Source organism: Coffea eugenioides, chromosome 11, assembly GCF_003713205.1.
Source record: "Coffea eugenioides isolate CCC68of chromosome 11, Ceug_1.0, whole genome shotgun sequence".
Taxonomy (NCBI): Eukaryota; Viridiplantae; Streptophyta; class Magnoliopsida; order Gentianales; family Rubiaceae; genus Coffea; species Coffea eugenioides.
In genome coordinates, this window is record NC_040045.1 from 51407377 (window position 1) to 51432898 (window position 25522).

Genomic DNA, 25522 nt, shown 5'->3' on the forward strand with positions numbered 1-25522 from the left:
AAAGTGCTAATAGCGAAATGTTCAAGCATAAGAAAGAATAAATGAAAAGCCAAGGGGAAATTTGCAAATAATGGAAAAAACAAATAGAATACAAGGGCGTAAATGGGTGAAGGCATCGAGCTATGATGTTCATTGATTTGCTCGGAGTGGGGGAAACAGGGGATCTGCAGAATAATCCAACCGAACCCAACCCAGTCCAGCCCACCGGCGGCGACAGGAAGACGGACGTCTGGCTGGTGGTCTTTTCTCCTCGAAGAGTGGTGGATGGAAAAGATGGGAACCGCCAACAGGGAGCTGGAACATTTGTTCGAGGACAAGAAGCGCGTCAGAAATCCCCTCGTCCCCTTCGGTACAACTTCTCGCCCCTTTTCTCAAAAATCCTATTTTGTTACTACAAATATTTTATATCTCTGATTGTCCTTGACAACAAAATGGGGATTGGATATACCACAGTATCGATGCGTGATTTTCTCCTTTCCGGGTTTTAGCAAAAATGCATTCTCGCCATATCTGTTTGGAAGTATTTATATTGGTCTATTGTCGAATGAGCGTTTTTTTCACTGAGATGGTTAGAAATTTTTAGTCATTTCAAGAGGATATAAGAATGAGAAATGCTACAAGTCGATTAGCTTGCAAAATAGAAAATACGCGGTTACACATATTTGATGCCCGCGAATGAAGGTTTCCTTGTACTAGTATCTGTGACAATACTAGAATTCTCTTCCTGTGAACCATGCATGAGCCACAGTGGTTGGCGCGTTGGTCCATATTGAGTGAGAAATGATTGGAGGTTTTTGGTGCCATGAATCCAATCCCATCAAGCTTTGGAACTCGATCTGGTCAACATGATAGCGATATTGTGCTCTAGTTTCTTACAGCTTTTTGGAATTTATTCTGCCTGTTGAGTTGCTTATCCTGTCGTATAAACAGTTCCTTAAAGATGGGTGTGTTAGAATTTCTAAATAGTCTGTATGTTCGCCTTGAGGACATGAATCGAGCGATACTTTCATTTCTTACATCATAGCCATGATGGGCTAGGAATTGGGTTATACAACATAGACATTGTGGTTTCAGATGAATATCTAACAACCGAAGGGAATATGCAATAGAAGTTACTGCTTGAGGCCCTTTTCTCACTTCTTCATCAATGGTTTTGGACTCTTTGTCCCAATATACATATTTCCCTCTTCCAGCGAATACTGCAGCATTAGTGGAATACTCTGTTTGTTCAAACTCATCGTCCATTTCAAGTATTGAGCAGATAGAACAGAAGCTACAACTAAACCTTTAGTTGGGGGCCGTGTTGACTTGCATGATAGTGTGAGGGATTTGAGGCAAGGCATTACCATAGATGTTCCTTCTTGACGGTATCTCCCGTATCCTGCCACCAAATGTTTTAGTGATGAGGTGTGTTCTGCATACAGAAGAAAATCAGCAGACATTTCATGTTTGACCCCATATGTGGATGAATCTCAACAATTAACAAATGGGTGTGGCTGGATTATTACCACTGACTTATAGTTAAAATTTACTCTGTCCTGGTATATTGTGGCGGCTTTGATTTTAGTCAGAGACACATGACTAAGAGATCTCAGTTGTAGCATGGTTGTCTTCCATGTGCTATACTTTAGCTGAAATGAGGAGAGGGATAGCGGTTGAGATGGTTACTCCTGATAAAATTCTTACTTTTTGCTGCTGGGAATGACAGTTACTTATGTGGCTCTAGCTAAAAGTCATGATGAAGAGAATGAGCTTTGTGCCCCCCCCCCCCCCCCCCAGTACAGAGTATAGACTCTCTAGGAACAAGATTAAAAGACATCTGCTTGCGGGGATTTTGCAGTACACACCCTGCACTTTGTAGCTTAAGTATGTTAAGAGTTCTTACATCTTTTGTGTTTAAATGTAGTTTGTAGTGCAACATTATGTCTTTGTTTGAAGAAATCATTTCTCTTACATGATATCCCTGTTAATTCAGAATAGCTTTATTATTAGATTTTTTTTTTTATTGAAATGATGCTTTGATTTTTTGAAATTTGTAAGAGATTGTAGTCTTCTTATTTTGTGTGATACAATCAACCTGACTCTCGACCTAATGTATCGATCCACTTTAAACAGGTGCATTTATTACAGCTGGAGTGCTTACGGCCGGACTTATTAGCTTTAGACAAGGCAATTCTCAATTAGGTCAAAAGTTGATGCGAGCTCGTGTGGTTGCACAAGGTGCAACTGTTGCATTAATGGTGGGGACTGCTTACTACTATGGAGATAAATTTTAATATTTTGAATAATCTTCTATGTCATGTGACTGCCAAATGGCTTTTGCCTTTGCCTTTTCCCTCAGAGATCTTTTATTCTGGGAGGATTAGATCTATCGTGTAAAAAACTTGTTACGACCCAAGTTTATCACTTTTTGCTGATGAGCAGGTCTGTTTGTTGCCTATTTGTTTGTATGAGCTATTGCATGCTACCAATGGAGTTGCAAAGATCTCTGATGTGGTTGGACCATTAAAGTAAAATTTAATTTATGATGCTGATATGCTGGTTTTTCATTCAAACATTTGAAATTTTTCATATGCTCAGCATGAGAATAACATTTCGTAGCTTTAAGGATTGAGACTTTGTAAGAACTGGTGATGAAATGTGGGAGAAAATGAGGTCAGATTGGTCGTGAGTTCACTGGATGCTGGCCAGGGTTAATTTCCAATTATCTTACGGCTATCAATTTAATATGCAGATGGGTTTTTACAGGGCAAGACTTTTTCATGCTGTAAACCTAAAGCTGGGCCGCGTTCTAACTGTAATCTAAGATGTGTGATGCAGACCTGGTATTTAACTATTTGTAATATAAGTGCTCGTCTCTTAAATAGTGAAGTACGAGACAAAGAAAACAGGAAATTAACAGGATTTGCCACTCGTCTCAGCAAGTCTGGGATCCAAAAAGCTGCCTTTTGTCCATAAATGGCCACGCAATTTTTATAAAATCTTCGCCATAATGTAATCATGGTTCATTTGCAATTGTTTTGGTGTTAAAAACTGTCCAGCTGGAGCTTGACGACAGTTAAAAAAGACAAAATCTTCCCTTTGTGGGAGCCTGGAAAAAAAAACGGAGACCAGTGTCCCTTCGCCGGCATCCGATTGGGTTCCGTGAGGGAACTGGTTGGATTGACTTCGTCAATCAAAGCCAAATGACACTCAAGTTGCCATTGTGAATGCCGCCAAATGGCTGTGATAACAGAAGTTAAAAAAAGACTGATGGAACATTGGAATTCCCCTCCTCTTGCCATAACACCCACACACACAGCAAATCATGTCAAATCTCTAGCCCTCAACTCAACCCGGATTCTTGATTACAATTCCCGGCTTCATCATGTCAGTATCATCTAACATGAACAAAATTTTCATCTGGGTATTCCTGTTTTCATTCTTTCTCCACTTCCATTCAATAAAATCAGATGAAGAAGAGGTTAGAGCAGCATTGAGAAATCTTATCACGGGGCTCACAGAAAGCGCTTCCCCAAATCAGGCTTCACCATGGAATTTAACCTCTTATCCTTGCAGGGACCATTGGGATGGTGTCGCCTGTGATAACAGGAACTCTCTGAGGAATATCACCCTTGATGGCTTAAAACTTTCAGGAAATCTTAATGCCAGTTTCCTCTGCGACGTGCAATCTATAGCCGCGAGCCTAACTGTCATGAGTCTCAAGGATAACAACCTCCAGGGAGAAAGCCTGGCGGAGATCGCCAACTGCAGACAACTCACACGCCTGTACCTTGGAGGAAACCGCTTCAATGGCAGCCTTCCTGACTCGTTCCTGAGATTGAATAATCTCAAAGTACTTGACATATCATCGAATAACTTCTCTGGCACTCTACCTGATTTGTCCCGGATATCTGGTTTGATAGAGTTCTCTGCTCAAAATAATCAGCTGTCTGGGTTTCTTCCCAGTTTTGAATTTTCCAATTTCCACACATTTAATGTTTCTAATAACAATTTTAGTGGACCTATACCGAGTGGTGGCGTTCGCTTCCCCGCGAGTAGCTTCACAAAAAATGATCAAATATGTGGGCCTCCGCTTCCAAATAGCTGCCCATCAGCGTCCTCTGATTCATCCGACAAGCCAAAGGGGGGCTACTCAAAAGATGAGATTCTGACGTTCTTGGGCTATTTCTTGCTAGGCTTGACTGTGTTGCTTGCCACCATCGTCTTTCTCTGCAGAAGGTGCAAGAAAGCTGAAGCTAAGGTCGAAGCAGATTCTAGAGTAGCTTCAGTTGATGATAGCATCACTAAGCAAATTTACACGCCGAGCAACTTCAAGACTGGTCCAGTCAGCAAGTCTGACTACTCGACTGCTTCAGGTGAAAGCGCAGTGGTACCGTCATCACTAATAGTTCTCAGTAGCCCTGAGGTGAGCGGGATAAGGTTTGAGAATTTACTCAAGGCTCCTGCTGAGTTGCTGGGAAGAGGAAAACACGGTAGCGTCTACAAGGTTTTCTCCGAAGAAATGGGCATGATTTTGGCAGTAAAAAGGATCAAGGATTGGACAATATCTAGCTATGATTTCAAGCAGAGGATGCGGAGATTAGACCGCGTAAAACATCCAAATATATTGCCTGCCCTCGCTTTCTATTCTTCCAAACAAGAAAAGCTCCTGGTGTATGAATATCTGCAACATGGGAGTCTTTTCAATCTTCTCCATGGTAATTTTCTTGCAATTTTCCTTTTCCCCATTAAATCTCATGTGGCTACTTTTTGCGCACTTACTTGAAGTGTTATAAGATCTTATTACATCACCCAACGATTCAGAAAAGTGCTTATGTGTATTTGGCCCTTCATAATGGATGGAAATTGGTGCCTGTATTAATTAGAAACTCCCAAGTCCCAAGAGAACAGATCACAAGTGTAAAGAACATTCCTAGACAAGTTGCTTGTAAGGAACTTACTAAATCTTTAAGAAAAGTACTGTACTGCAATTCTTTTCCAAGCAATAAAGGATAAAAGAAGGATAAAAGAAGATGAAGAAAAGATAAAGAAACATCATACACTAAACAATTGCAGATTCCACCTGTATTCACTTAGGATGACGCTGAGTTTGTATGCTTTGATAATGTTCCCTTAAAATTTCAGGAACGCAGATGGGCCGAACCTTCGACTGGAGCACTAGACTGGACGTCGCTGCTAGCGTAGCTGACGGCTTAGCTTTCATGCATCAAGAGCTTCGAGAAGACGGGATTGCTCATGGTAACCTGAAATCATCAAATGTACTGTTGACCCAGAACATGGAGCCGTACATAAGCGAATATGGGCTGGTGTTGGACAGTCAAGATCCTTCATTAGCTGGCAGTGATAATTCCTACCAAGGAAACGGAGAACATCTCAACAGGGCAATATTCAGGGCGGATGTATACGCATTTGGGGTAATTCTGCTGGAGATGCTGACAGGAAAGCTAGTCCAGAGTGATGGACTGGACCTGGCGAGCTGGGTTGTGTCCGTGGTTAGAGAAGAGTGGACGGTTGAAGTATTTGATAGGACATTGATTCGGGAAGGAGCTAGCGAAGCGAGGATGGTTAACTTGCTACAGATTGCTCTTAAATGTGTTAGTCGGTCCCAGGAAGCCCGTCCTAGCATGAATGAAATTGCTGCCATGATGAGCACACTCAAAGAGGAGGAAGACAAATCCATGGACGATGCTTCTGCATTGATTAGCACCTCAGTCTTTGAGAGATCGCCATAATTGATCCAGAGAATTGCCGCTGTCAAATTCCAGGAACATCCAGGCAGAGACAGCAAAGTACCATGCCAGTAGTATTTCTTTGATGACTGTTTGAGTTAGACGGCATACCGTTACCCTGTTGCATATGAAGTACTACGAATTAAGCACTTCAAGTTGCAGCTCGACTCGACTAGAGAGGAAAATCCCCTTTTTGAACCTTGCTTTCACTGTTGATTGTTCCGGAGTAAAACCTTACGAGTTTGGGAATTCATTAATGCAAGTTTTTCTTGTTTCCTACTCCACGGCGCCACTTATCATAAAGTTCAAAAATGAAAAAAAAAATTAATGAAATCAAGAAATTTCCTGTACTATTTTCTCTTGCCAGCTCCTAGCATTATCTATCTATGGCCTGTCTGTTTTACTAGTAACTCTTCTTGTCTTGTCAGCTGCGCTCCATCTTTGGATTACCTTCGGTGACCAACCCCACAAAAAGAAAAAAAAGTGACACGTAAAAACCAGCGTAAATTTCTAGGTACTTACACATTAGTCATTAGTGAAAGGAAAAGCAGCGGAGCAAAAAGTCACATATGTTTGTTTACGACTAACAAATCTTTGTTCACTTTCTTTCTTGACGGTGGCTCCACTTTCACCAGGTTTATTGTCACGTACATCCAATCACCTCTCCACTCTTTTCATTATCCCCACCCGAGTAGTGCATCATCTTGTCCAATACCAAAGATAATCGTCCATTTTGGGTTTGTGGTCTTGCAACTGTCAACAAGCCAGTAAGTCTTGCAAGATAGAATTCTGATTGCAAATTGGGTGGTGCTCCATAAACAGAGCATTTTGACGGGCAAAGGATAAGTGTGATTGACAAAGCACCATCACAATCGAACAAGAAGACAGTAGTATAAGAATTCTCTAGTAATATGTGCTAGTGGCTGCTGAATTTTACGAAACATTTTTTTTCATCCCAAACCATAATGAGTACCATATTTTCCCATCTCCTCTTTGAGTCCCTCTCGTAACTTATGACAACTCAGTTCAGCACTTAAATTTAATGAATTCAAATCTTAATATATTTAAACCGTTTGATACTTCCAAAATTAAGTGATAACTCGGTACTTGATTCCAAAAAATAATAATAATAACAGAAAAACCTGGAAGGTACGCTCCCGTATATGTTGCCTTCTATCGTCAATACATTATTAATTTTCGCCCTAGAGAGTGGCGGTAATTAGCCCAACTATATGGGCCTGGACGGGTAACTCCAGTCGAGGCCCATACTTTGGGTGTACGGACACTGTCGTTTATGAAGTTGTCACGCTCTAATTTGGCGCGTTAGATATTCAGAAAAATTGTTTTTTTTTTTTTCCAAATCTTTCGCCCTTTATCTTTTTTGACGTTATAGTTGCTCCTTTTTTGATACTTTATTCTGCACGTCGACAAAGATCAGAAATTACAAAAAGAGAAAAGATTTTTTTTTTAAAAAAAAAAAAAGAGAAAAAACAGAGAGAACAACAACTCCTCAGTCCTCACTCTGGCAATAAGCCAGCAACTATTTACCGTTTGTCAGGGCCTATTTTCCGGCTTCCATGGCTATCCTTCCTTACCCAACACAAAAAATACTGAGAAAAAAGTGAAAAATATCCAACTTCCTATTTTTATTTATTTCACATACCACGAGTACACTAATAAAGTATGCTTATCAGTCAGCGGTGTCAATGTAGACAGAGACTAGAGGAATAGAGAGAGAGAGAGAAAGAGAGGGAGAGAGGATTTTTAAAATCCATTTTTCCTCTTTACCTGATGTAAAAAGTGGGTGTCGAGATCCCTAATGGAGAGCCAGAGGCTGCGAGTTTAGGGTTCTTGCTGCGCAAGAAGTGGGTTATAAAGACTTCATTTCATTAGTGCTGACGATACTTGCGGATTCGAGGAGGTCAGAAAGCTTCAATCAGCTGCTGCTCTTTTTGTAAATCTCTTCGTGTCGTCATGTTTCCCCATTATAATTGCTCAATCAATTAGTGACATATGGTTTTACAATCTGAAAGCAATAAATATTGCTGCTTTTTAGTACCACTACAAGTTACCATTGCCACCTTCGGTATTATTTGCTCAAATCTGAGAGCTAAAGTTGGCATTGAAATTGTGGGGTTCAGTCAAAAGTTTTTATCTTTGTTGAAGTGAGAGGAGAAAAAACGAAAAAGGGATGCTTGCTTTTGGTTTGCTTCAGCAGAAAATGAGATTAATTCTAGTGTACTGAGTGTGGACGAGATGGCTTCTGAGTGTATCAAGTTGATCTGTTCAATGTCAGATACAAGACGTCAGAGATGGCTTTCTCAGCATACCCATTTGAAAATGTCTTGGATTCAGCATCAACTTAATCAGAAAGATGGTATCTTGACATATCCACCTCCTTTCCCCCTCTCATCTTCGTCTCCTCCTTATGTTACTGGTGATAATTTTCATAAAGAATCAAGTCATCCTACATCTTCATCATCTGGAACTAGGATTAGTCCTGCTGTTCTATTTATCATTGTAATTTTAGCTGTTCTCTTTTTCATTTCTGGTCTTCTGCACTTGCTGGTTCGATTTCTTATCAAACATCCATCTTCCTCAGCCTCTTCTCAGTCTAGCCGATACCCTGAAGTTTCCACCTCTGATGCCCTTCAAAGACAGTTGCAACAACTCTTCCATCTACATGATTCGGGTCTAGATCAATCTTTCATTGATGCGTTACCGGTCTTCGTGTACAAAGAGATTGTGGGTGCTAAGGAGCCGTTTGATTGTGCTGTTTGTTTGTGTGAGTTTTCTGAGAAGGATCAATTGAGATTGCTTCCAATGTGCAGCCATGCCTTTCATATCAATTGTATAGACACTTGGCTCCTATCCAACTCAACATGTCCTCTTTGTAGAGGGACTCTTTTCAATCCGGGATTCTCTATTGAAAACCCAGTATATGATTTTGATGATCTAAGGGAAGACGATGGATACCCTGTTAGCACTGAGAATGGAATCTCAACTCGCCAGAAGGCGGTTGAAATTGAGGAAGTTGCTGTAGAAAAGGGTGTCTTTCCCGTTAGGCTTGGCAAGTTCAGAAAATTGAGTGGTGAAGAAGGGGAGGCAGGAGGAGAGACTAGTAGCAGTAACTTGGATGCCCGCAGATGTTACTCACTGGGTTCATACCAATACGTGGTCGGCGATTCCCACCTCAGGGTGGCCTTGAGCCATGACCATATTGGTCGGGATGTGAGCCTTCTGAAAGACAGAGGACAAAGCAATCCTCCAGTCAGTGAGGATGGGGCAGGAAAGAAGATTGACATTGGGGCAAAAACTGATAGCTATTCTGTTTCCAAGATCTGGCTATGGCCTAGGAAGGGCAAATTTGCAAGTTCTGCAGACACCCCATCAGGAGATGTTTCTTTCGCTGCAGATTTGCCATGGATGCGGAGAGCTGAAGGCATGTGATATGTTAGTATTTTCATGTGCAATTGATAGTCACTCTGCGAGTCAATGTTTGCAATTTGGCTTTCATTTTAGAAAATTTTAGATAGAAGATGTGGCATAATATATTGACATCAGAGAGATCTATAATACGTTAGAAAGGTAAAGCTGCTTTCATGCTGCATACTTCCTCTTTCGCCTCCTTCAATCGTTTCAGGGCTTAGAAGCACATTTTGTGTACTAACTTTTGATGCCTCATGTCATGAGAAGGGAAGGGCATGCATGACTTGATTAGCATTTCTTCTAAGTTTTGCCATAGTTCACTGTCTACATCGCCAGCAAAATCTGTACGTATACTTTCCCTCTTTGAAGTTGGGGTAAGTGTGTTTGTTTAAAGGAATTGAATGGGAGCAAAGAGTTGTTATGGTAATGAGGATTGCATCAACTTTGTTGCACCTTATTGTTCCCTTTGTCTTAGTATACAAGGGTTTAGGTTAGCTGATCCCAGGCCTTTTCTAAAGAGTAGTATTGACAGCCCTTGGGGTTTGGACATCTTATCTTCAAGGAATTGAAAGTCTTTGGCTGTTGAAATGACAGAATGATTAGTCTTGATAAGGATCCAAATTATTTTTCTTTTTTATCAGCCTTTTGGTTGCCTCTAGGTGCCCCTTTTTCAGTTTTGTGGTGGAGTATTTGCTTTAGTTGTTATCATTTAGCTGGGGGTGATAATTGGCGGCGCAATAATCTTTTGTCTTGCATGAGTACAGTTTCGATGAGGCTGAAATTTTCCTGATTTTTAACTCCGACCGAGGATGGCATTTGTGTGTTGTTTGTTTGGACTCTTTTTGTATCATTCCACTACGTGGGCTTCCTCTTGGTTGGTATGACTGTGAAATATGAATCCTCATTGTCCGGTGACATGGTTGAAATTATTCCCTACTCGCTGCTTCGCTTTTGTTTTGGTCACAGTAGTGCTTGAAACCATGAACCTGTATGGTTGGTGATAATTTTGTCCGATTTTGATGAGCGATCGAACTCCCCTGTAAATCTAAATGGAGGTCACTTCTATCTGTCTCTGAAAGTTTTAAGGGTTGAAGTTAAACTCGCTCCTTGTAGTATCTGTACCAAACTGCCAAAGTAAATACTCCCATTTAGTGTGCTAGTATAAATGTATAAATGAAATGCATAACGAGGACCTTGTTCTTTTGTTCAAGCTTTTTAGTAAAGAGAAAAAGAAGGAAACAATTATAATCACATCTTTCAAACCAAAAAAAAAAGGAAGGAAACAATAATCACACAGCGTTTTGGAATTTGGAGGCCCCAATCACAGAGTGGACCCAGACCTTGTGAGTAGTTGAGTGACTGACTCCTTCTGATTGCTGAACAGCCTTTTTCTTCATGTATCAAGGCACCACCAAGAAATCTTCTCGCAATCCACGCGCCACTCTTCCGTTCTTTTAAAGTCATAGTTATTAAACCCGGCTCAGGAAGAAACCCAGTGAAGGAGGTCGATCAATGGATTATTGGTTCAATCAGTGAGTGAGTGATTCAATCAGTGCATCATTAAATATATTTGAATATTATATTTCATAATTTTTGATATAAGATATATGATATAAATTGTAATAAACAATACTTTAGCAAATGCTGATTTAATTTAATTCACTATAGAATAATTAATTCATATAAGAATCAATAAATTATAAATTTATTTAGTAATCTATCAAACTTCAAGTGTAAAATTTTATCCGTATTTAGTGTAATTGTCTAACTTATTTACGAATTTTAAGTGCAAAAAATTATTAAAAACAACATTTGTCTTTAAAATGAATTATTTAATATGTTATTTTTTATATTCATTTTATAACTTATAAAGTTTGGGGGGTCATAAGTTTTTATTAAAAGATTCCAAATAAATTTGTTTTAAAAAAATAAAAATATATATATAATTGACAAAACATTTATATATTATAAGAAAGTTACTCTACTAACATTTGGTAAGTGGTTTGGTGGTAACTAAGTTCTAGTCATACACTTAAGATCCCAAGTTTGAATCTTAGCAAAAACTAACTAAATTTTTTCCACAATTGTTTGTAGACAAAATCGATCGGGTTCCTAGGTTAATCCAATTGAACCGCCGAATCATTGACCAGTCAACGATTCTTATGCTTAAACGGTCTAATTAGAAATCCAACTCTGCCCAACGATTGGTTCACCGAGTCGGCCGAATTTAATAACTATGCTCTAAGCTATTTTTGGCTCATCGACTTCTCCTTCAGGGTTCTATAGCAACATAGTTAACTCACCTCAACAACATCCTCCAATTAGTCTGGGATTTTGAGTGATTTTAAATCGCCTCTAAAGTTATTGGAAGGTCAGACGTTGAATTATCGCATAATAAAGGGTTCAGTATTAAAATTGATTTGTTTTCCCTTTTTCAGGAAACAAAACACAACAAAGTTGCTTCCATGAACCCCATCCAGTTTATTTTCTTTTTTCCTGTCAATCGTCACTTATCTATCATGCATCTACTTTTATTCTTACTACTACTCTAATATATTCTAAGAGGAGGGTCCAACTGGATTTATAGGAAAATCGACGGGGACTGTATCACCATTAGATCAAACGGATGATCTACAGAAGAATCGAAAACTGAACCACCATCGGATCAGATGAGTGCACTACACGTATGGAATTAGAGCAAGGCACTGGATACGCATCTCCATTTTAACTCCACAATAGCACAGGTCGTCATCAATGTATCAAAGGCGTGGATTTAGACAAACCTCCTTAACCGAAAGCAAAGCTTTATTAAGGGTGTGGATTTAGACAACCCTCCTTAATTTGATAGTAATACTTTGGCCAGCGCTTGAATTTTGGCCCAGGGAAGGGAAGACAAGCAGAGAAATAAAGTTGAAACACATAAAGAACGACACAGCCTGTTCAGTTGGCAATACTTGAGAGGTTCGTTCGTTAGCCTTGTTTGTTACCTTTTGTCATTGACAGTAACCAAGCAGAGCTCGATAAGGATATGTCTCTCACTGATTTATATGCTGTATCTCTTAATTTTCTGTAAAAACAAAATCATATACGGTAAACCAGAGACAGGAACAAAAACAAAATCTTTTCCGCTGTTTTCTACAAGTATAATTTAATCCCAACCTATAAAACCACAACCCCTTTATTTTTTGCTCCTACACAGCCAAAAATATAAATACAAAAGAAAACAGTTTAACACTGTGCTAGGAGAGTACAAAAAAGATTGAATGTAATCAAGAAATAGAGAAGTATTTGGGAGATGCATAATTTTGTGTAATAGAAAATGAAAAAAGAAAAAGGAAATCCCAACTAATCCGCTTGACAACACGGGTCAGAGCCCGTTACGTGGGCTCCAGGCTCCTTAAGTTGGCAAATTGTGCGCCGCACTTGCAGCCCATCCCTCAGCGCAGCGTGGCAAGCGGCCCCATCCGTCTAAAACAACTTCATTCATCACGTGTAACTCACGTGAACGCTGTTTCCATCCTTCCCCGCCTCCGCCACCGCCACGAGCGACTTGGCCGTTACCCTCCCGGGAGTTAAAGCAAACCTAGACGAGAAATCACGGAAAAAACGATCATCATCCCCAAACAAAGGGCCATTTGGCCCCGGTCCCTCGTCGAAATTCAAAGCGTAACTAACAGGATCATATTGGAATTTCCCTCCGCCCTTGAGCCCGCGGGTCTTGTTAAACCGGCGAATGAACGTTTTCCATTTTGGGCCAGCCACCAGTTCCGACCATTCTCTGATTTTCTTTAAAGCGTTCAAGCTTTTGTCCCACCAATCCCATCTCCACCTGGATGTCTCCTCTTTTTCTGGCGTCGCAGATATCCTCTCCCAGACCGTGTCGGACTGGCCGGAGCCGAAACACGGGAGCCAGAAACAGCAGCCCCTCCGGTTGGCGAATGCCAACTCTTCCTGCATTTCCTCATCGGAGTCTGTCTCCGTTGACGAAAACTCCGGAATGTTGTTGTTGTGTGCGGCCATCAACACACAAAAGTAAGAAGAGATAGAGAGAGAAATGGGCTTTTCCCTCGTACTCTCGAGAAACCCTAACCCTAACACACACACACACACACTCTCTCTCTCTATCTATCCATGTATCTTCCCTCCCCCCCGGCCCCTTGCCCTGAGAGCTTCAATGGCTTATATAAGTCTCAGAACGGTGGAGAGAGGGGAAGGGGTGAGCTATAGTAGGCTGCCTGCAGCCTTGGGAGTTGGGGCTACACAGCGTAACGAAAATACCGTTGGGAAAAGGTTACCCGCCGTGTCTGTGAATGAGGTGGAACTCTCTTTGGGAGCGGGCCTGCTGATTAGTGGAGTATATCCGTTAATAACTAAGGAGGTCACAGCTGGAGCCAGTGACTGGGGCCAGCCCAAAACTTTTCATAAAGGCAGGTGGATATTAGTTGGAAGGGAATTGTTATTTCTACTCCCATTTTTATTAATCACACTTTCATTATTATTATTGTAATCATATAATTTTTATTTATTAGATTATAGGATAAGACAAATGATAGTAATACAAATAACAAAAAAAAAAAAAAGTGCAACAACATTTTCCTAGTATGAAAAACTACTAAAAACACTCATTTCCCAAATAAAAAAAATGAAAATTTTAAAAAGGGGCTAATGGGGAATAGATACAACGATAATTAAAAGTGTGTTTTTTTTTTTTGCTTTTAAATTTCGACGACATTTGGATTCTTATCATTAACATGTCATTTTCACTTTGTCTTCTTTTTTCTTTTTAAATAAAAAAACAAAAACAAATAGGTACACTATGAAAATGCAATTTGTTGCACACAGAAAAAGTTTATTTTTATTTCCATGATTTTCTACGTAAAATATTTGGAAGGGAGTAAAATATCCATCATGGATTGGGATTGTTTCTCAAAATTGTGACATGGCGAGAGGGTTTTATGATTGCGGGGGCACTGGGAAGATGATTAATGAGTAGGTACCGCAATTAAGGTGGGTGTATTAGTTGGTGCTCAACTGTCACTGATTCTTGTTATTGAACACTTGAGTACTAATCGACAAAAAAAGACAAAAATTAAAAAAGGGAAATCTCCAACTATATACTCCCTCTCTTTTTTTATAACTGACGTTTAAGAAATTTGCTCTTAAGTACTTTTATCTGTCGTTTTATTATCCCCATGCAGCATTAATTATTTTTTCACAATTTTACCCTTTTATCTCTCTTTTCATAATTGGTGGGAGTTAGTTTGCATTGCTTTTGGCCTAGTAAAACAGCACCATTTAATACTCTAGTGAGAGAAAACATGGGTGAATTGGACAATTAATAAGGGTACAAAAGGAAAGTAGTGTATAGATTTAAACAATGAAAAACTTTTCTTAATTGGTGTGCAAAACCTTAAACGTCAGTTATAAAAAAAGGGAGGGAGTATATATATACACCGAACTATATATATTAGTATATATTGCTTATGGTGCTAGGGGGCCTCAATCCTCGTCTGACAACGGTCGCCAACCTATGTTTCTCTTTTATTTTTTTCTTGCAAGTGTTATTATTACTAGTTCACTAGGTAGGTGCGTGTTTGTCATGTATTACTCTCGCATTTGGCACCGTTAATATATATTTTAAGTGTTAAATTTAAAAAAATAAAATAATTTAAAAATTATATAAATATAAAGAAATGTAACAATTATAATTAAAGAAAGAATACAAATGTAAGAAAAATAATAATTATATATATATATATATGTACACACCCCATTAAGAATTTTTTTTTTTTTAATTTATTGAACTCAAATGACTGTAATTTTATACAATGATTGTTGGTTTGTGTCCTGCTCGAGCGAAATGATTGGTGTCTGAAGATTCACTATAGAATTCTTCAACTCCGGGAGAAGAAGATGGGCGGTGCTCAAAAAAGTCAGAAAGCAGGGCTGACCCTCCTCCCACCTAACGCTTTGGATGCCCAGAGTCACTCAGCAGATGTAGGCGTCAGATTGGGCGGCATTCATTCGTAATTGTCTACGTGTGTTTTCACTAAATTACTGCTTACTTTGCTCAAGGCACTAATTAACACAGCTACGTTCCATTTAACTCATCCCTTGTACACATACAGTAACAAGTACTATTTTTTCTTATATTTATATATTTTTTTAAAATTAATTTTCTTATATTTATATATATATTTTTAATTAATTATATATTTCTAAAAACTCAACGCCTCAGTATCCATAAAACACCCGTTAGACAAACCGTGACTTAAATTAATAGTAGTGTCATCTGAGCCAGTTGCCTATTTTACAAAGGCGAGTGATATTTTATACGTTCCAAAAGACTTCGTAATACACTTTTTTTTTTATAGCAGTTCAGTTACTCTACGTGTTTATGTATGGCCTGCAAAACATTTAAAGAGTGTGTAAAAAAAAAAAATCTAAAGAAAGTTGTGTAAAGAGCATTAACAACCAATTATTTCTTCATTTGTCATGTTCTTCCAGCAAGTTTGGTTCCGGTGTCAGACTATTAGGTCTGACACCCGTTGGGCCAGTAGTTCGCCATCCTTCCGTGGGCTGAATCATGTGATTCAATTCATGGGTTTAGTAGTTTTTACCCATTTGTGGATGAATCCAATTCATAGGGATGGCCTTCTTACATGATCCCAAAACATCAAAATATTTAGCCTGCGTTATTCTGAGAAAAAATTGGAAAAGAATGCCCAGCTTGAATTTTCTGCTGAACGAGAAAAACTTATTTGTACCACCTTACACTTTTGAACAATTGTGTCTTTAGGACAATTTTTTTGGTTTCAACACCATCGGATCTGATATTCAGCGTAACTTCGGACAGATCCTACAATTGTCTATAGGGTCTCTTGTGATTCGTATGGCTAACTAGGAATTATTTCCCTTTTTTCTTGGGGCTATATATAAATAAACATATTTCGATTTTCAGTATAGAAATATAACCTGCCCAGAAAGGACTGGCGGGGATGGGGAAGAACAAAATTTAAACTCTGGGAATTAATTGATTAATTTGAGGAAATTCCCAAGTACCTTTGACCAGTATTCGACTAGAAAAAAGTACAAATCGAATGTGGTAAGTTCATTGCGATGTTTCGGCCTTTTTTTTTTCTTTTCTTTTCTTGTTAGGAAATGACAACTTTTCTTCCTTCCCATTCTTACCATTTCTCTTGGATTGGCAAGTCTCCTGGTTGGTGAGCTTGTACTACATTTCAACTTGAATTGGGTGACTTGATCAAACAAATAGTCAAATGTAGGCCAAACGAAAGAGAGTCTAATAAGTATTCAATTCAATGGAGTGGTTAATAGTCAAAATAAATGCTAATGTAGCCGCAAGGCAAGAAGCTCCCCATTGAATTTTCCGACAAAGACTCCGTGAAACTGTGATCCTGTTTGGCAGGCAAGTCTTTTGTCAAGTTTATCTGTTACAAGTTTTTTTAAAATTTTAATTATAATAATTTCAAAAAATTTCTCAAAAATTGTAAACTATACACTTCAAAATATTTAAAAATGTACACACTTCAAAAATTTTTAAAAAAAAATTCTACAGTAAGTTACAGTAAAGTTTTAGACAAACAGACCTGTATTTTGTGCAGATTCGTCCAATCATTGTACATGTTTAAAGTTTTGATATAAAAATACATGATAATGCTGTACTAAATATATGTTAAATATTTTATTCTATTACATCACTTTTACTTTTGAATATAATAATGTAACGTAATTATACATTAAATTATAATAAAAAAATACAACGATTGGACCGAATCATACCAAACTCAATCTCATCAAGTCCTCTCTCAAAATTTCATTACCACATAATAACAGCGGTAGTAACATTAATCGGTCAACCACGTACTTTAGACTGGACTTGAAAGTAAAAGCTCACGCTCTCTCTCATGTGAACTTACGTCTCATATTTTTTTTTCAAACACTCGCAGTTCGGCCTCGTTCACCGAGAAAATTTCCATCCTTAGAATTCAAACCCTCTTCCTGACTCCGTCTCTCGTATGTGCATTTTTTCCACCCATGCTTCCTTAATACAGCCGTAGCATCCCAAGCGTGTTTGAACCGCCCACTTTTGCCACCGCTCCGTTCCAATCTCTCATATGGTCAAACGATCTTAGCCACAATCTTTGCCTCGGTATAAATACATCAAAACGAATTAGCAACTGGGGACTTAGTGCTTCATACATCATATACATCTAATTTGCTGCTCTCTTGCAGCAAAAAGAAAAGCTTCTCACTGATTTAATTTGAGTATCGATCATGGGCACCAGACAGCAAAACAATCTCCTAATAGTAGTTGCTATCGCCTTATGCTTGTGCTTCAGCTCGCTTCAAGTCACCTCGATCGAAGCTCGCCGTCTTAATCTCCCAAACCATCGGTACCATCATCCGTGTCATGCTCAAACAACATCATATCACGCTCAAGGAGCTTATAGGAATCGCCTCCACGACATTCTTCTTATTTTTCAAGCTGTCAAGAGTTCTGGCCCAAGTCCCGGCCAAGGACATTCCTTCACTACTGGTACGCATAATTGACTTGGGATTTGGGACCCCATCTCCCCAACTCAACAACATGTCTGCGCTAGCTGCCGTTCCAGGGATGCACGGTGCAATCATAAGTATACTACTCTAATCACCTAGATGATGATTTTGTTTTTGTACGTCTATATCGACTTCCGTTTTTTTTTTTGCCCTTTTGGGTAAATTAAGGATCACCGGAAGTAAAATATGATCATTCTTTTATTGTTTTCTCCAATGTATTTCATTTAGTTTAATACAACTTGGCTGTAATGTTGAGGACTGTTTAGAACATTTTTCTAGCCTCCTTTTTCTCTTCTTTTTCTTTTTTGAGTCGTGAATTAATAATTTGGCTTATAGAGGTACGCATTGGATTTCAATTGCTTGGCGGGCAATGGATTATGCTTGCAAGGAATGAAACGTTCGTCTAGAGAAGTATATGAACTCCAAGGATTCAAAATGCGGCAACCTTTAATAAAAAAAGTTTAAAAAGAAAAAGAAGAAGAAGAAGAAAAACTGGTCCTTTTTTTCTGGCCCGCCATATTTCAAACACCGAGCAGGTTATGATTATGACGCTTGTATCTTATTTCGCCAGCACGTTGCTTGACCTACTTATATATCATGTCACCGTCCTTTAATTTGTGTCCATTTTCCTTTTTTTTATTTCTTGGATGGGAAGGGATTTTCTTGGTCCGGATAAATGATTTACCATTGAAGCAGTCCTTAAGCTTTAAGCGCCGTGATATCCATGTTCCTCGTCACGTTAATAATGTTTAATGCATTTTTAGCCAACCTAAGGTAGTGAAAATTTGTGGATATCAACTAAGGATGCGCCGTCATTTCCCATCATTTTCTAGTCCCTTGCTTTGCCCACTTAAGTTTCAAATTTTAATTTTTCAAAATGTCATTTTGCCAAGTATTGTTGCACCATATTTAGTGATCCACCCACGAGTTCACTGCGTGGCCATTAGCAAGGAAAAAGGAAATATGACAAACATTATGGTTAGAATAATGCAAATTCTTCTGCAACTTTCTAACTTTAAAATAGGCCAATTTGGTTAATAAGTTAAGTTGTTTTTAATCAACTTTTTATTTTTTTGGTAAGTGGAAGGTGTCGAATAAATTAAGTTTGTTGTTTGATCAAATATTTTGCATCTTGCAAGTTTTCTGTTGATGTTCAAATGTTACAGAAAGATGTTCCATTTTGGACCTTTAAAGAGGTTATTTGGATACGTCAAAGATGTCACCATTTGTTTTAGAATCTGGCTTACAAAGCCAAAACAGGTGGTTCATCGCCAGGCTAGTCATCAATTTACAAATATTCTATAAAAGTCTTGTCAGAAACAATGTTTGAAGATTTTTAAAAGACAATTCTAAATTTGCAACAAAAGCAGCAAAGTAACTAGAAAGACCATTGAAACTTTTTGTCTCCCATAAAAGATTTTAAGTTTTGGTGGGATATGAGGTCAAGAATTCAAAATTTTCCTCGCATCATTGTTGTGCCACTATATGTGGCTTCTCCAAAATTCATATGGGTGTGTAGTGCACCCGTCGGATCCGATGGTGATTCAAAGCTCATCGTTTCTCAATTGATCCAGTTGGGTCTTCCCTCACCCTAGTATAGACTAGAATATGAGTAGGAGTAGAGTAGATGTTGCCATTTGACTAAAAAAAAAAACTAGGAAGACCATTGAAACAATGCAACTTTTTAATATTAGAATAGGTCTATTTGGTTAATAAATTAAGTTATTAGTTAATTGTTAGAGTAGTTCAACAATTGGTGTTTTTTGATATTTTCAAGTATTTTGAATTAGAAGTATCTTCAGTTGCAATTTATTAGGAGATTTCTTAGCAAAAGATTATATTAGTTTATTTCTTGTATGCTCTTCTGTAGATGAAGAACTTATGAATGAAGAATTTAAAGTTTTTGCAATCCTTAAATACAAGAATTCATTGTAAGCCATTTTTGTCAGAACTAAGTACAAATATTATTTATTAATTTATGATTTAAATTCTAACGAGAATATTTATTTCTTTTGCTCTCAAAATAGAAAAATAAAATAAAATTAATGAAGATCATAGATATGTTCAAGAGTCATGTATGTGTGACCCTTGACCATACCACTTGACCTTCAAGTGAACCTTTGGAGAATGCATACATATGGGTGTAATACATCTGCTTGTTTGGATCCTTGGAGAATATACTACCTGTCCTACAAGTGGACCTTTGGACTGGGTGTAATACATTCATGTGGTGTATTTATTTCTTGTATGCTCTGTATATTCAAGTGCATGTAATACATCTAATACTTTTTGCATGGGGCGGTGGCTATGACTTATGGAGAACATATTAAGTAAAAATATGTGAGAGGGCAAAAGTCGTTGTCAAGAAGAACTTAATAATACACATGTTAGATGTATTAATAAAAATAAATAAATTGTAATTACTCCAGAAGAGAATACGGAGGAGGTAGATCCTGCACGCCTATCATTTTCTCTTGCCATGCATGAAAAGGTTTTGCAAGATCGTGTAGCAAGCAGAAGCTTCCTTAATTCCTTGATGGCCGTGCCGTGGAGCTCTTCTCAGTACCGTTGCAATAGCACCCGGCAGTTTCCTATATTTTTGGTCCCTGTTCAGGATATCGTGATACTCAACTCTCGTCGTTCTTCATTACTCCAAGGAAATAGATAATGCAAATATCACTTTCATGGGATGTCATCATTTGTCACAGGAGGTTGCTCCCCCCCCCTCTCCTCCCTCCTCCTCCAAAGATAGGATTCGAATTAATATATGCTGCAGAGGCACACTTCACAAGTTAAAATCTACTAGAGCTTCATACTTCTTTACGGCACATGCATTAGTTTTCCTCCAACAAAATCAAATAACCAAACCTGAAAAAAGATCTAGCATCCCCAGCAAGGGGCCAAGTAAAGAATATGTACTAGTAATTGGTTTCTTAATCTTTCAGCTTTTGAAGAAATTCTTTCCACTCGTTTGAATTGCCCCCAGATTTAGGCTTGAATGGAACAGCAAAAGGTACATGTATCTTGTTCTTTAAGACACCCCTATCAATAAATTTTTGAAGCTGCCCTGCACATTTGTGTTACTTCCCCTTAACTTGGACAGCTATAGCAGGAAAGCATGATTTTTATTACCATCGTGTAAACTTGTACAGACTATCCCATCTCTTTTGTTCTACGGTAAATTTGTTGTCTGCGTCCAATTCTTAGCTGTACATTCCAATTCAGGATCTAGAACTAGAAAGACAATACAGCAACTCGATATATAACGGTTCCTAAATTTCTGAGAAACCCTTTATCCTGCTTCCAGAAAAACAGCGCATCTTTCTCTTAAAATCATCTCATCTTTCTCAGTCTCATTCTCTCACCTGAGACATTTTTCTCTGTATCATGTCAGGGAACAAGTGATCAATATCCATAAGAGTACCCCATGTAGTTATATCTTGATCGGATATTGTGACTGTTATGGACAGGATCTCCATAATCAACAGCCTTTATCACCATTGCTTCACGCCGTCCAGCTTGCTCCTGAACCGCCCCAAAGACGATCTCATTTGTTTCGCAGTTTTGCTCATAACAAGTCTGAGCTCTGGATGACTGGTGCTTCTCATGATGCTGATGATGTTTCTGTAGCTGCTGCTGAAATTGGTGCTGTTGTTGCGGATGGAGATCAGCATTCCATCCACCATTGTAATAAGACCGGCTTTGCTTCTTCTCCAAGTCTCCGGTCATAAAAGGGTAAGCTTTTCTTGGTGTAGGGTCTCTAGATTCTTCTGAGGGAGGCTCATCTTCATCTGGAATTATAAAGCTATCTTGCATGGGCCAAGAATTAGGATGTTGGGATGGGTGATTGTAATGCTGCTGAACAACATGGTGGAATGGCTTTTTCCTAAAACCTGAGAACAAGCCTCCAAAAATTTCAATTACAGATGATCCAGTGTTGACAAAAAGTCTTCCCAATGAACTAAATAAGCCTTCTTCTGGCTTCTCATAATTGCCTTCTGTGGGAATCAAGGGAGGTCTGATCGATTTATGAGGCCTCTGATATGGGGCTGGTGGCATACTCTTGGCATGAATTCTTGGATCCTAAAGATAACAAAACAAACTTTGATATTGTAAGATGAGAAAAGGTATTACACCATTGAAGTATTCACAGAAATTTGTCCAAGTACCACGGCCGGGTGTGGTGTTTAAATTACTAAACATATTATAATGTAAAAGTATATTTACAGAACAAGTACCTGCTTTCAATACTCAAATGTCCAAAAAATCTGCTCTTGAAATGGGAAATTAAAGTGTTTTTTAAGGCCTTAGTTACTTACATCATTGGAGCAAAGGATAGCTGCGATTCTACGTTGTAACAAGGCCAACATATACCCAAAGAAACCAACAGCAACAAGCACTGCAATACCTGCAAATAATGTAATAGGCAGCTGACTAATATCCATTTTGATGGATTTGAGAAAATGGCTATGAAATTAAGTTTTACCCAAGTGTGTATTGTCATCATAATGGTAAGAACAATCATCATCGTGCAATTGGATCTCTCGAATTGCCTGGTTTCCTCGATCCACTACCAGAAGTGAGCAGCTGCTTCCAACATACACCACATCAAAATCATCTGAAAACTTTGCATCCTCACACGGGCCATCAACATGGCTTCCTCCACGGCTCCATTTCCCCCCTGCAATCGTCACCACCCCTGCATGAACAGAAAATGGTTGAGGTCTTCAGCACTTTGTTTCACGTTCATTGAATCTAAAGGAATGCAATGAGGAACTAAATGAGCTTTGCTTGATGACGAAGCAGTCATTTCATTTTGACTTTCTTTGTGGAGGAGGGAGTAGGAAAAATGGACGAGGTGGAATTAGATAAATTGAAGCCTCAGAAAAAATCCATCGCAAAATAGGATAATGCTGACATGAGCACTTGCAAATTACCGCTGTCACTTATTTTCCGTATAGCCATATTCATGGTATCTGCAACATACACATTTCCCCTGTCATCCATTGCAAGCCCTTTTGGGTGGTTCATCCTTGCGTCTCTTGGCTTCCCATCAATGTGCCCTGAATATCCTTCAGGGGATCCAGATACCAGCTTGGGTCGACTATCTGTGGCTCAACCATTCAGTTCAACAAGTACGAATTTCAGTGAAGTCAAAATCTCAAAACAGAATCTCACATGTTAAAATAACGAAGAAAAGAAAATAAGTATTTGTGAAAGGTTGCAAGAGATACTGAAATGTCTTTTAGCAGTGACGAAGCTTGAAGCTTTAGCCTCTTAAATCTGTGTGAAGAATCTTATACAGAGAGGCTAAACAAATATTAACTGCCATGAACCCGTCGCAAGGCAACGGTGAAAGGAAAAAGAAAGGCAAGATACGAAGCATCCAGGACTTCTGAAAATACTGGTCAAGGAAGACAAGTGAATCTGTGATAAAACTCCAAAAGAAAAAAAATTTGATTCCAAAGCAGCTTCCAGGACATTGTGTCTACTTTCAAAAAGATATTATTCTGCCCAAACTAAATAAATAAAGACAAAAGCTCATCAATTTACTTCTCCAAAAATCATAGCACTAAACTGTGATTTACCAGAGAAAAGAGCAGAAGGCAGATCTCAAATTAACAAGCTAACACCTCTTACAGCCTAGGTCCAGCAAAGATTGAAAACTCAAGTAGCCACCGCATAATTTCGTGAATCACGGTAAACACTAATGTTTCAACCTACAAATAAAAATGATTGGTAGGCAAGGACGATTATTAGCAGGTACCATACTGGATTCAACTGGAATTTCTTATTTGCCTTTTGCATTGAGCATTCTGTAAAGACAGACAAAGAATTTTATTACAAAACCCCAACCCCCCCCCCCCCCTCTCTTCAGAAAATGCAAAGTTCCTTCTCGTTTGAATCCTTGCTTCTTTTTCTTTTTGGTTTTGAAGGGAAGGGGTTGGTAGTTTGGTGGATACAGAGGGACCGAGGTCTCTTTAATTTTAATTCCTTTGCCTATCTCAAGAAGTGCGGAAGGATAAAGGATAGGAATGAGTCTCACGAAAAGAGTAAAGTTGACAAGTTTGCTGGTTACTAGATGAGGATTCGGTCTGAGAAGGGAGGCAAAGCTAACAAATCCGCTATAGTATGAGTCGGAATCAGTTATAAACTCTCAGGGCCAGGGGGAAACATTTAGTGCAAACGAAGAAGTTCGAGTCTTCATGTAAACAAAGCTCCATCACGAATGTTGGATTCGAGAGAACTCAAAAGAGAAAAACCTTAGGACCCAAAAGTTTGATAAAACCTTCGGACCCAACTCATTGCTAGAAAACCAAAATTAACAAATGTTTAGAGCTGAGAAGTTGGAAATTGCGGTTCGCGCTTTATGCACAGCGTAACACTAATTCATCTGTTGAGCCGGTAATAACTTACACCGGGACAATGGTGTTGAGATCTTGTAAATGTTGCTGTTCTCAGAATCCAAAAGCAACACCTCCCCAGATGGGGACACCTCCACCGAATAAGGTTCGATTCCAAGCTTGCTTCCATCAAACACAGTCTCAATAGTATAGCCACTCTCAAATTTCATCATGGAACGGCTTGAAATTGCTGCAGACAAACCATACCCCATCAATCACATTAATAATATCAAGAAACAGGAATATATTTGCAAGAGAAAAGGCCAAAGAAGAGAATTTTAACCTGTTTTGGAAGTTGATTTGAGCGACCACAACCACTTGAACAGTGTAGAAGCAACATTTGTAACAACCCCACCAACAATTTCTGTACAAACACATTAACAAGATTCAATTTTGAGACACATAAACAATTCATACACCATAAAAACATGACGGCAAATACAGACTATACGTGCATATGCATATGCATGCACTCACTTGCAGCAGGGGTGGCCGCAGCCGACGTGCATCCGGAGATTAGAAACACGAGAACAAGGAATAAAATGATCCAAAATTTTGCCATGGCTCTTGACTTCAACACACGAGCAAAAAACAAAAACTTGTTGGAATAATAAAGGTTTAAAAGTTCTGCATTTCCCTAAGACTTAGGGAAACACAAAGAAACAAAGCCCACCGAGAGGACAGAATGTAGCATATACTGCACACCCTTTTTTATTACATTGTAATAAGAAGCAGAAATTTTTTCAGCGGAAAGTCAGAAACGGAGAGCAACTAGCGAGTGAGACTAGTGCGAGAGAGAGAGAGAGAGGAATGGAGAATTAAAAGAGACAAGAAAACAAAAGATGGATATTGGAAGGTTTAATAGTACTCTGGGTGGTAGTGATAAGCAGTAGAAGTGTAAGACAGAAGGGAGCTTACTTCAAGGTAACAAGGTAATATGCTGCATAAAGCAGTAGAAAATGCTGAGGGAGGGAGGGAGGGGTCAGTCTCGGTTGAGTAAAGAAGCAAGTAAAACAGGAAAGAGAAAGGAAGCATGGCGCTCTGTTTCTGCCTTAAATGCATATTTTTCTTCAAAGCCATTTGTTGCGCTGATCTTTGGTCAGTGAATACTACTCTCTCTCTGGATTTAGCCATCTCCTTCTCATTACTTTCTCATTAGTAGCAGTAGTAGTAGTACTATTCCTAGGGGTAATCTGGGATTCCGAGATTCGATCCAGATAGGAAAGTAAGGAATCTGGTGTTGTGTCCTGTGCAGAGGGAACTACTGTCGTCCATCCGATGGAGAGAGGTAATAAAATTAATTAATAATTAATAGAAAAAGGAAAGGAAACTCGTGGCTTTGCGTTTTGATATACGAATAATAAAATGATACGTTGG

General features: G+C 38.8%; 3 protein-coding genes across 3 annotated transcripts; 1 reads left to right on the forward strand and 2 right to left on the reverse strand.

Annotated features, from left to right (window-relative positions):
• Positions 1-3051: 3051 nt before the first annotated feature.
• On the forward strand, positions 3052-6011 carry LOC113751205 (probable inactive receptor kinase At2g26730). Its single transcript, XM_027295132.1, has 2 exons — positions 3052-4700; positions 5128-6011. Exons 1-2 carry the CDS (start codon positions 3368-3370, stop codon positions 5733-5735), a joined length of 1941 nt encoding a protein of 646 aa, XP_027150933.1. The 5' UTR covers positions 3052-3367; the 3' UTR covers positions 5736-6011.
• A 6259-nt stretch (positions 6012-12270) lies between these two features.
• LOC113753785 lies at positions 12271-13403 on the reverse strand. Its single transcript, XM_027298025.1, has one exon. It carries the CDS (start codon positions 13179-13181, stop codon positions 12648-12650), a length of 534 nt encoding a protein of 177 aa, XP_027153826.1. The 5' UTR covers positions 13182-13403; the 3' UTR covers positions 12271-12647.
• Positions 13404-20687: 7284 nt separating this feature from the next.
• Positions 20688-24976, reverse strand: LOC113753784. The gene is made up of 7 exons (XM_027298023.1): positions 24623-24976; positions 24429-24509; positions 24159-24335; positions 22679-22849; positions 22228-22440; positions 22061-22149; positions 20688-21824 (listed from the first exon to the last, which is right to left on the reverse strand). The coding sequence occupies exons 1-7, from the start codon at positions 24705-24707 to the stop codon at positions 21147-21149; spliced, it is 1494 nt and encodes a 497-aa protein (XP_027153824.1). The 5' UTR covers positions 24708-24976; the 3' UTR covers positions 20688-21146.
• Positions 24977-25522: the final 546 nt, after the last annotated feature.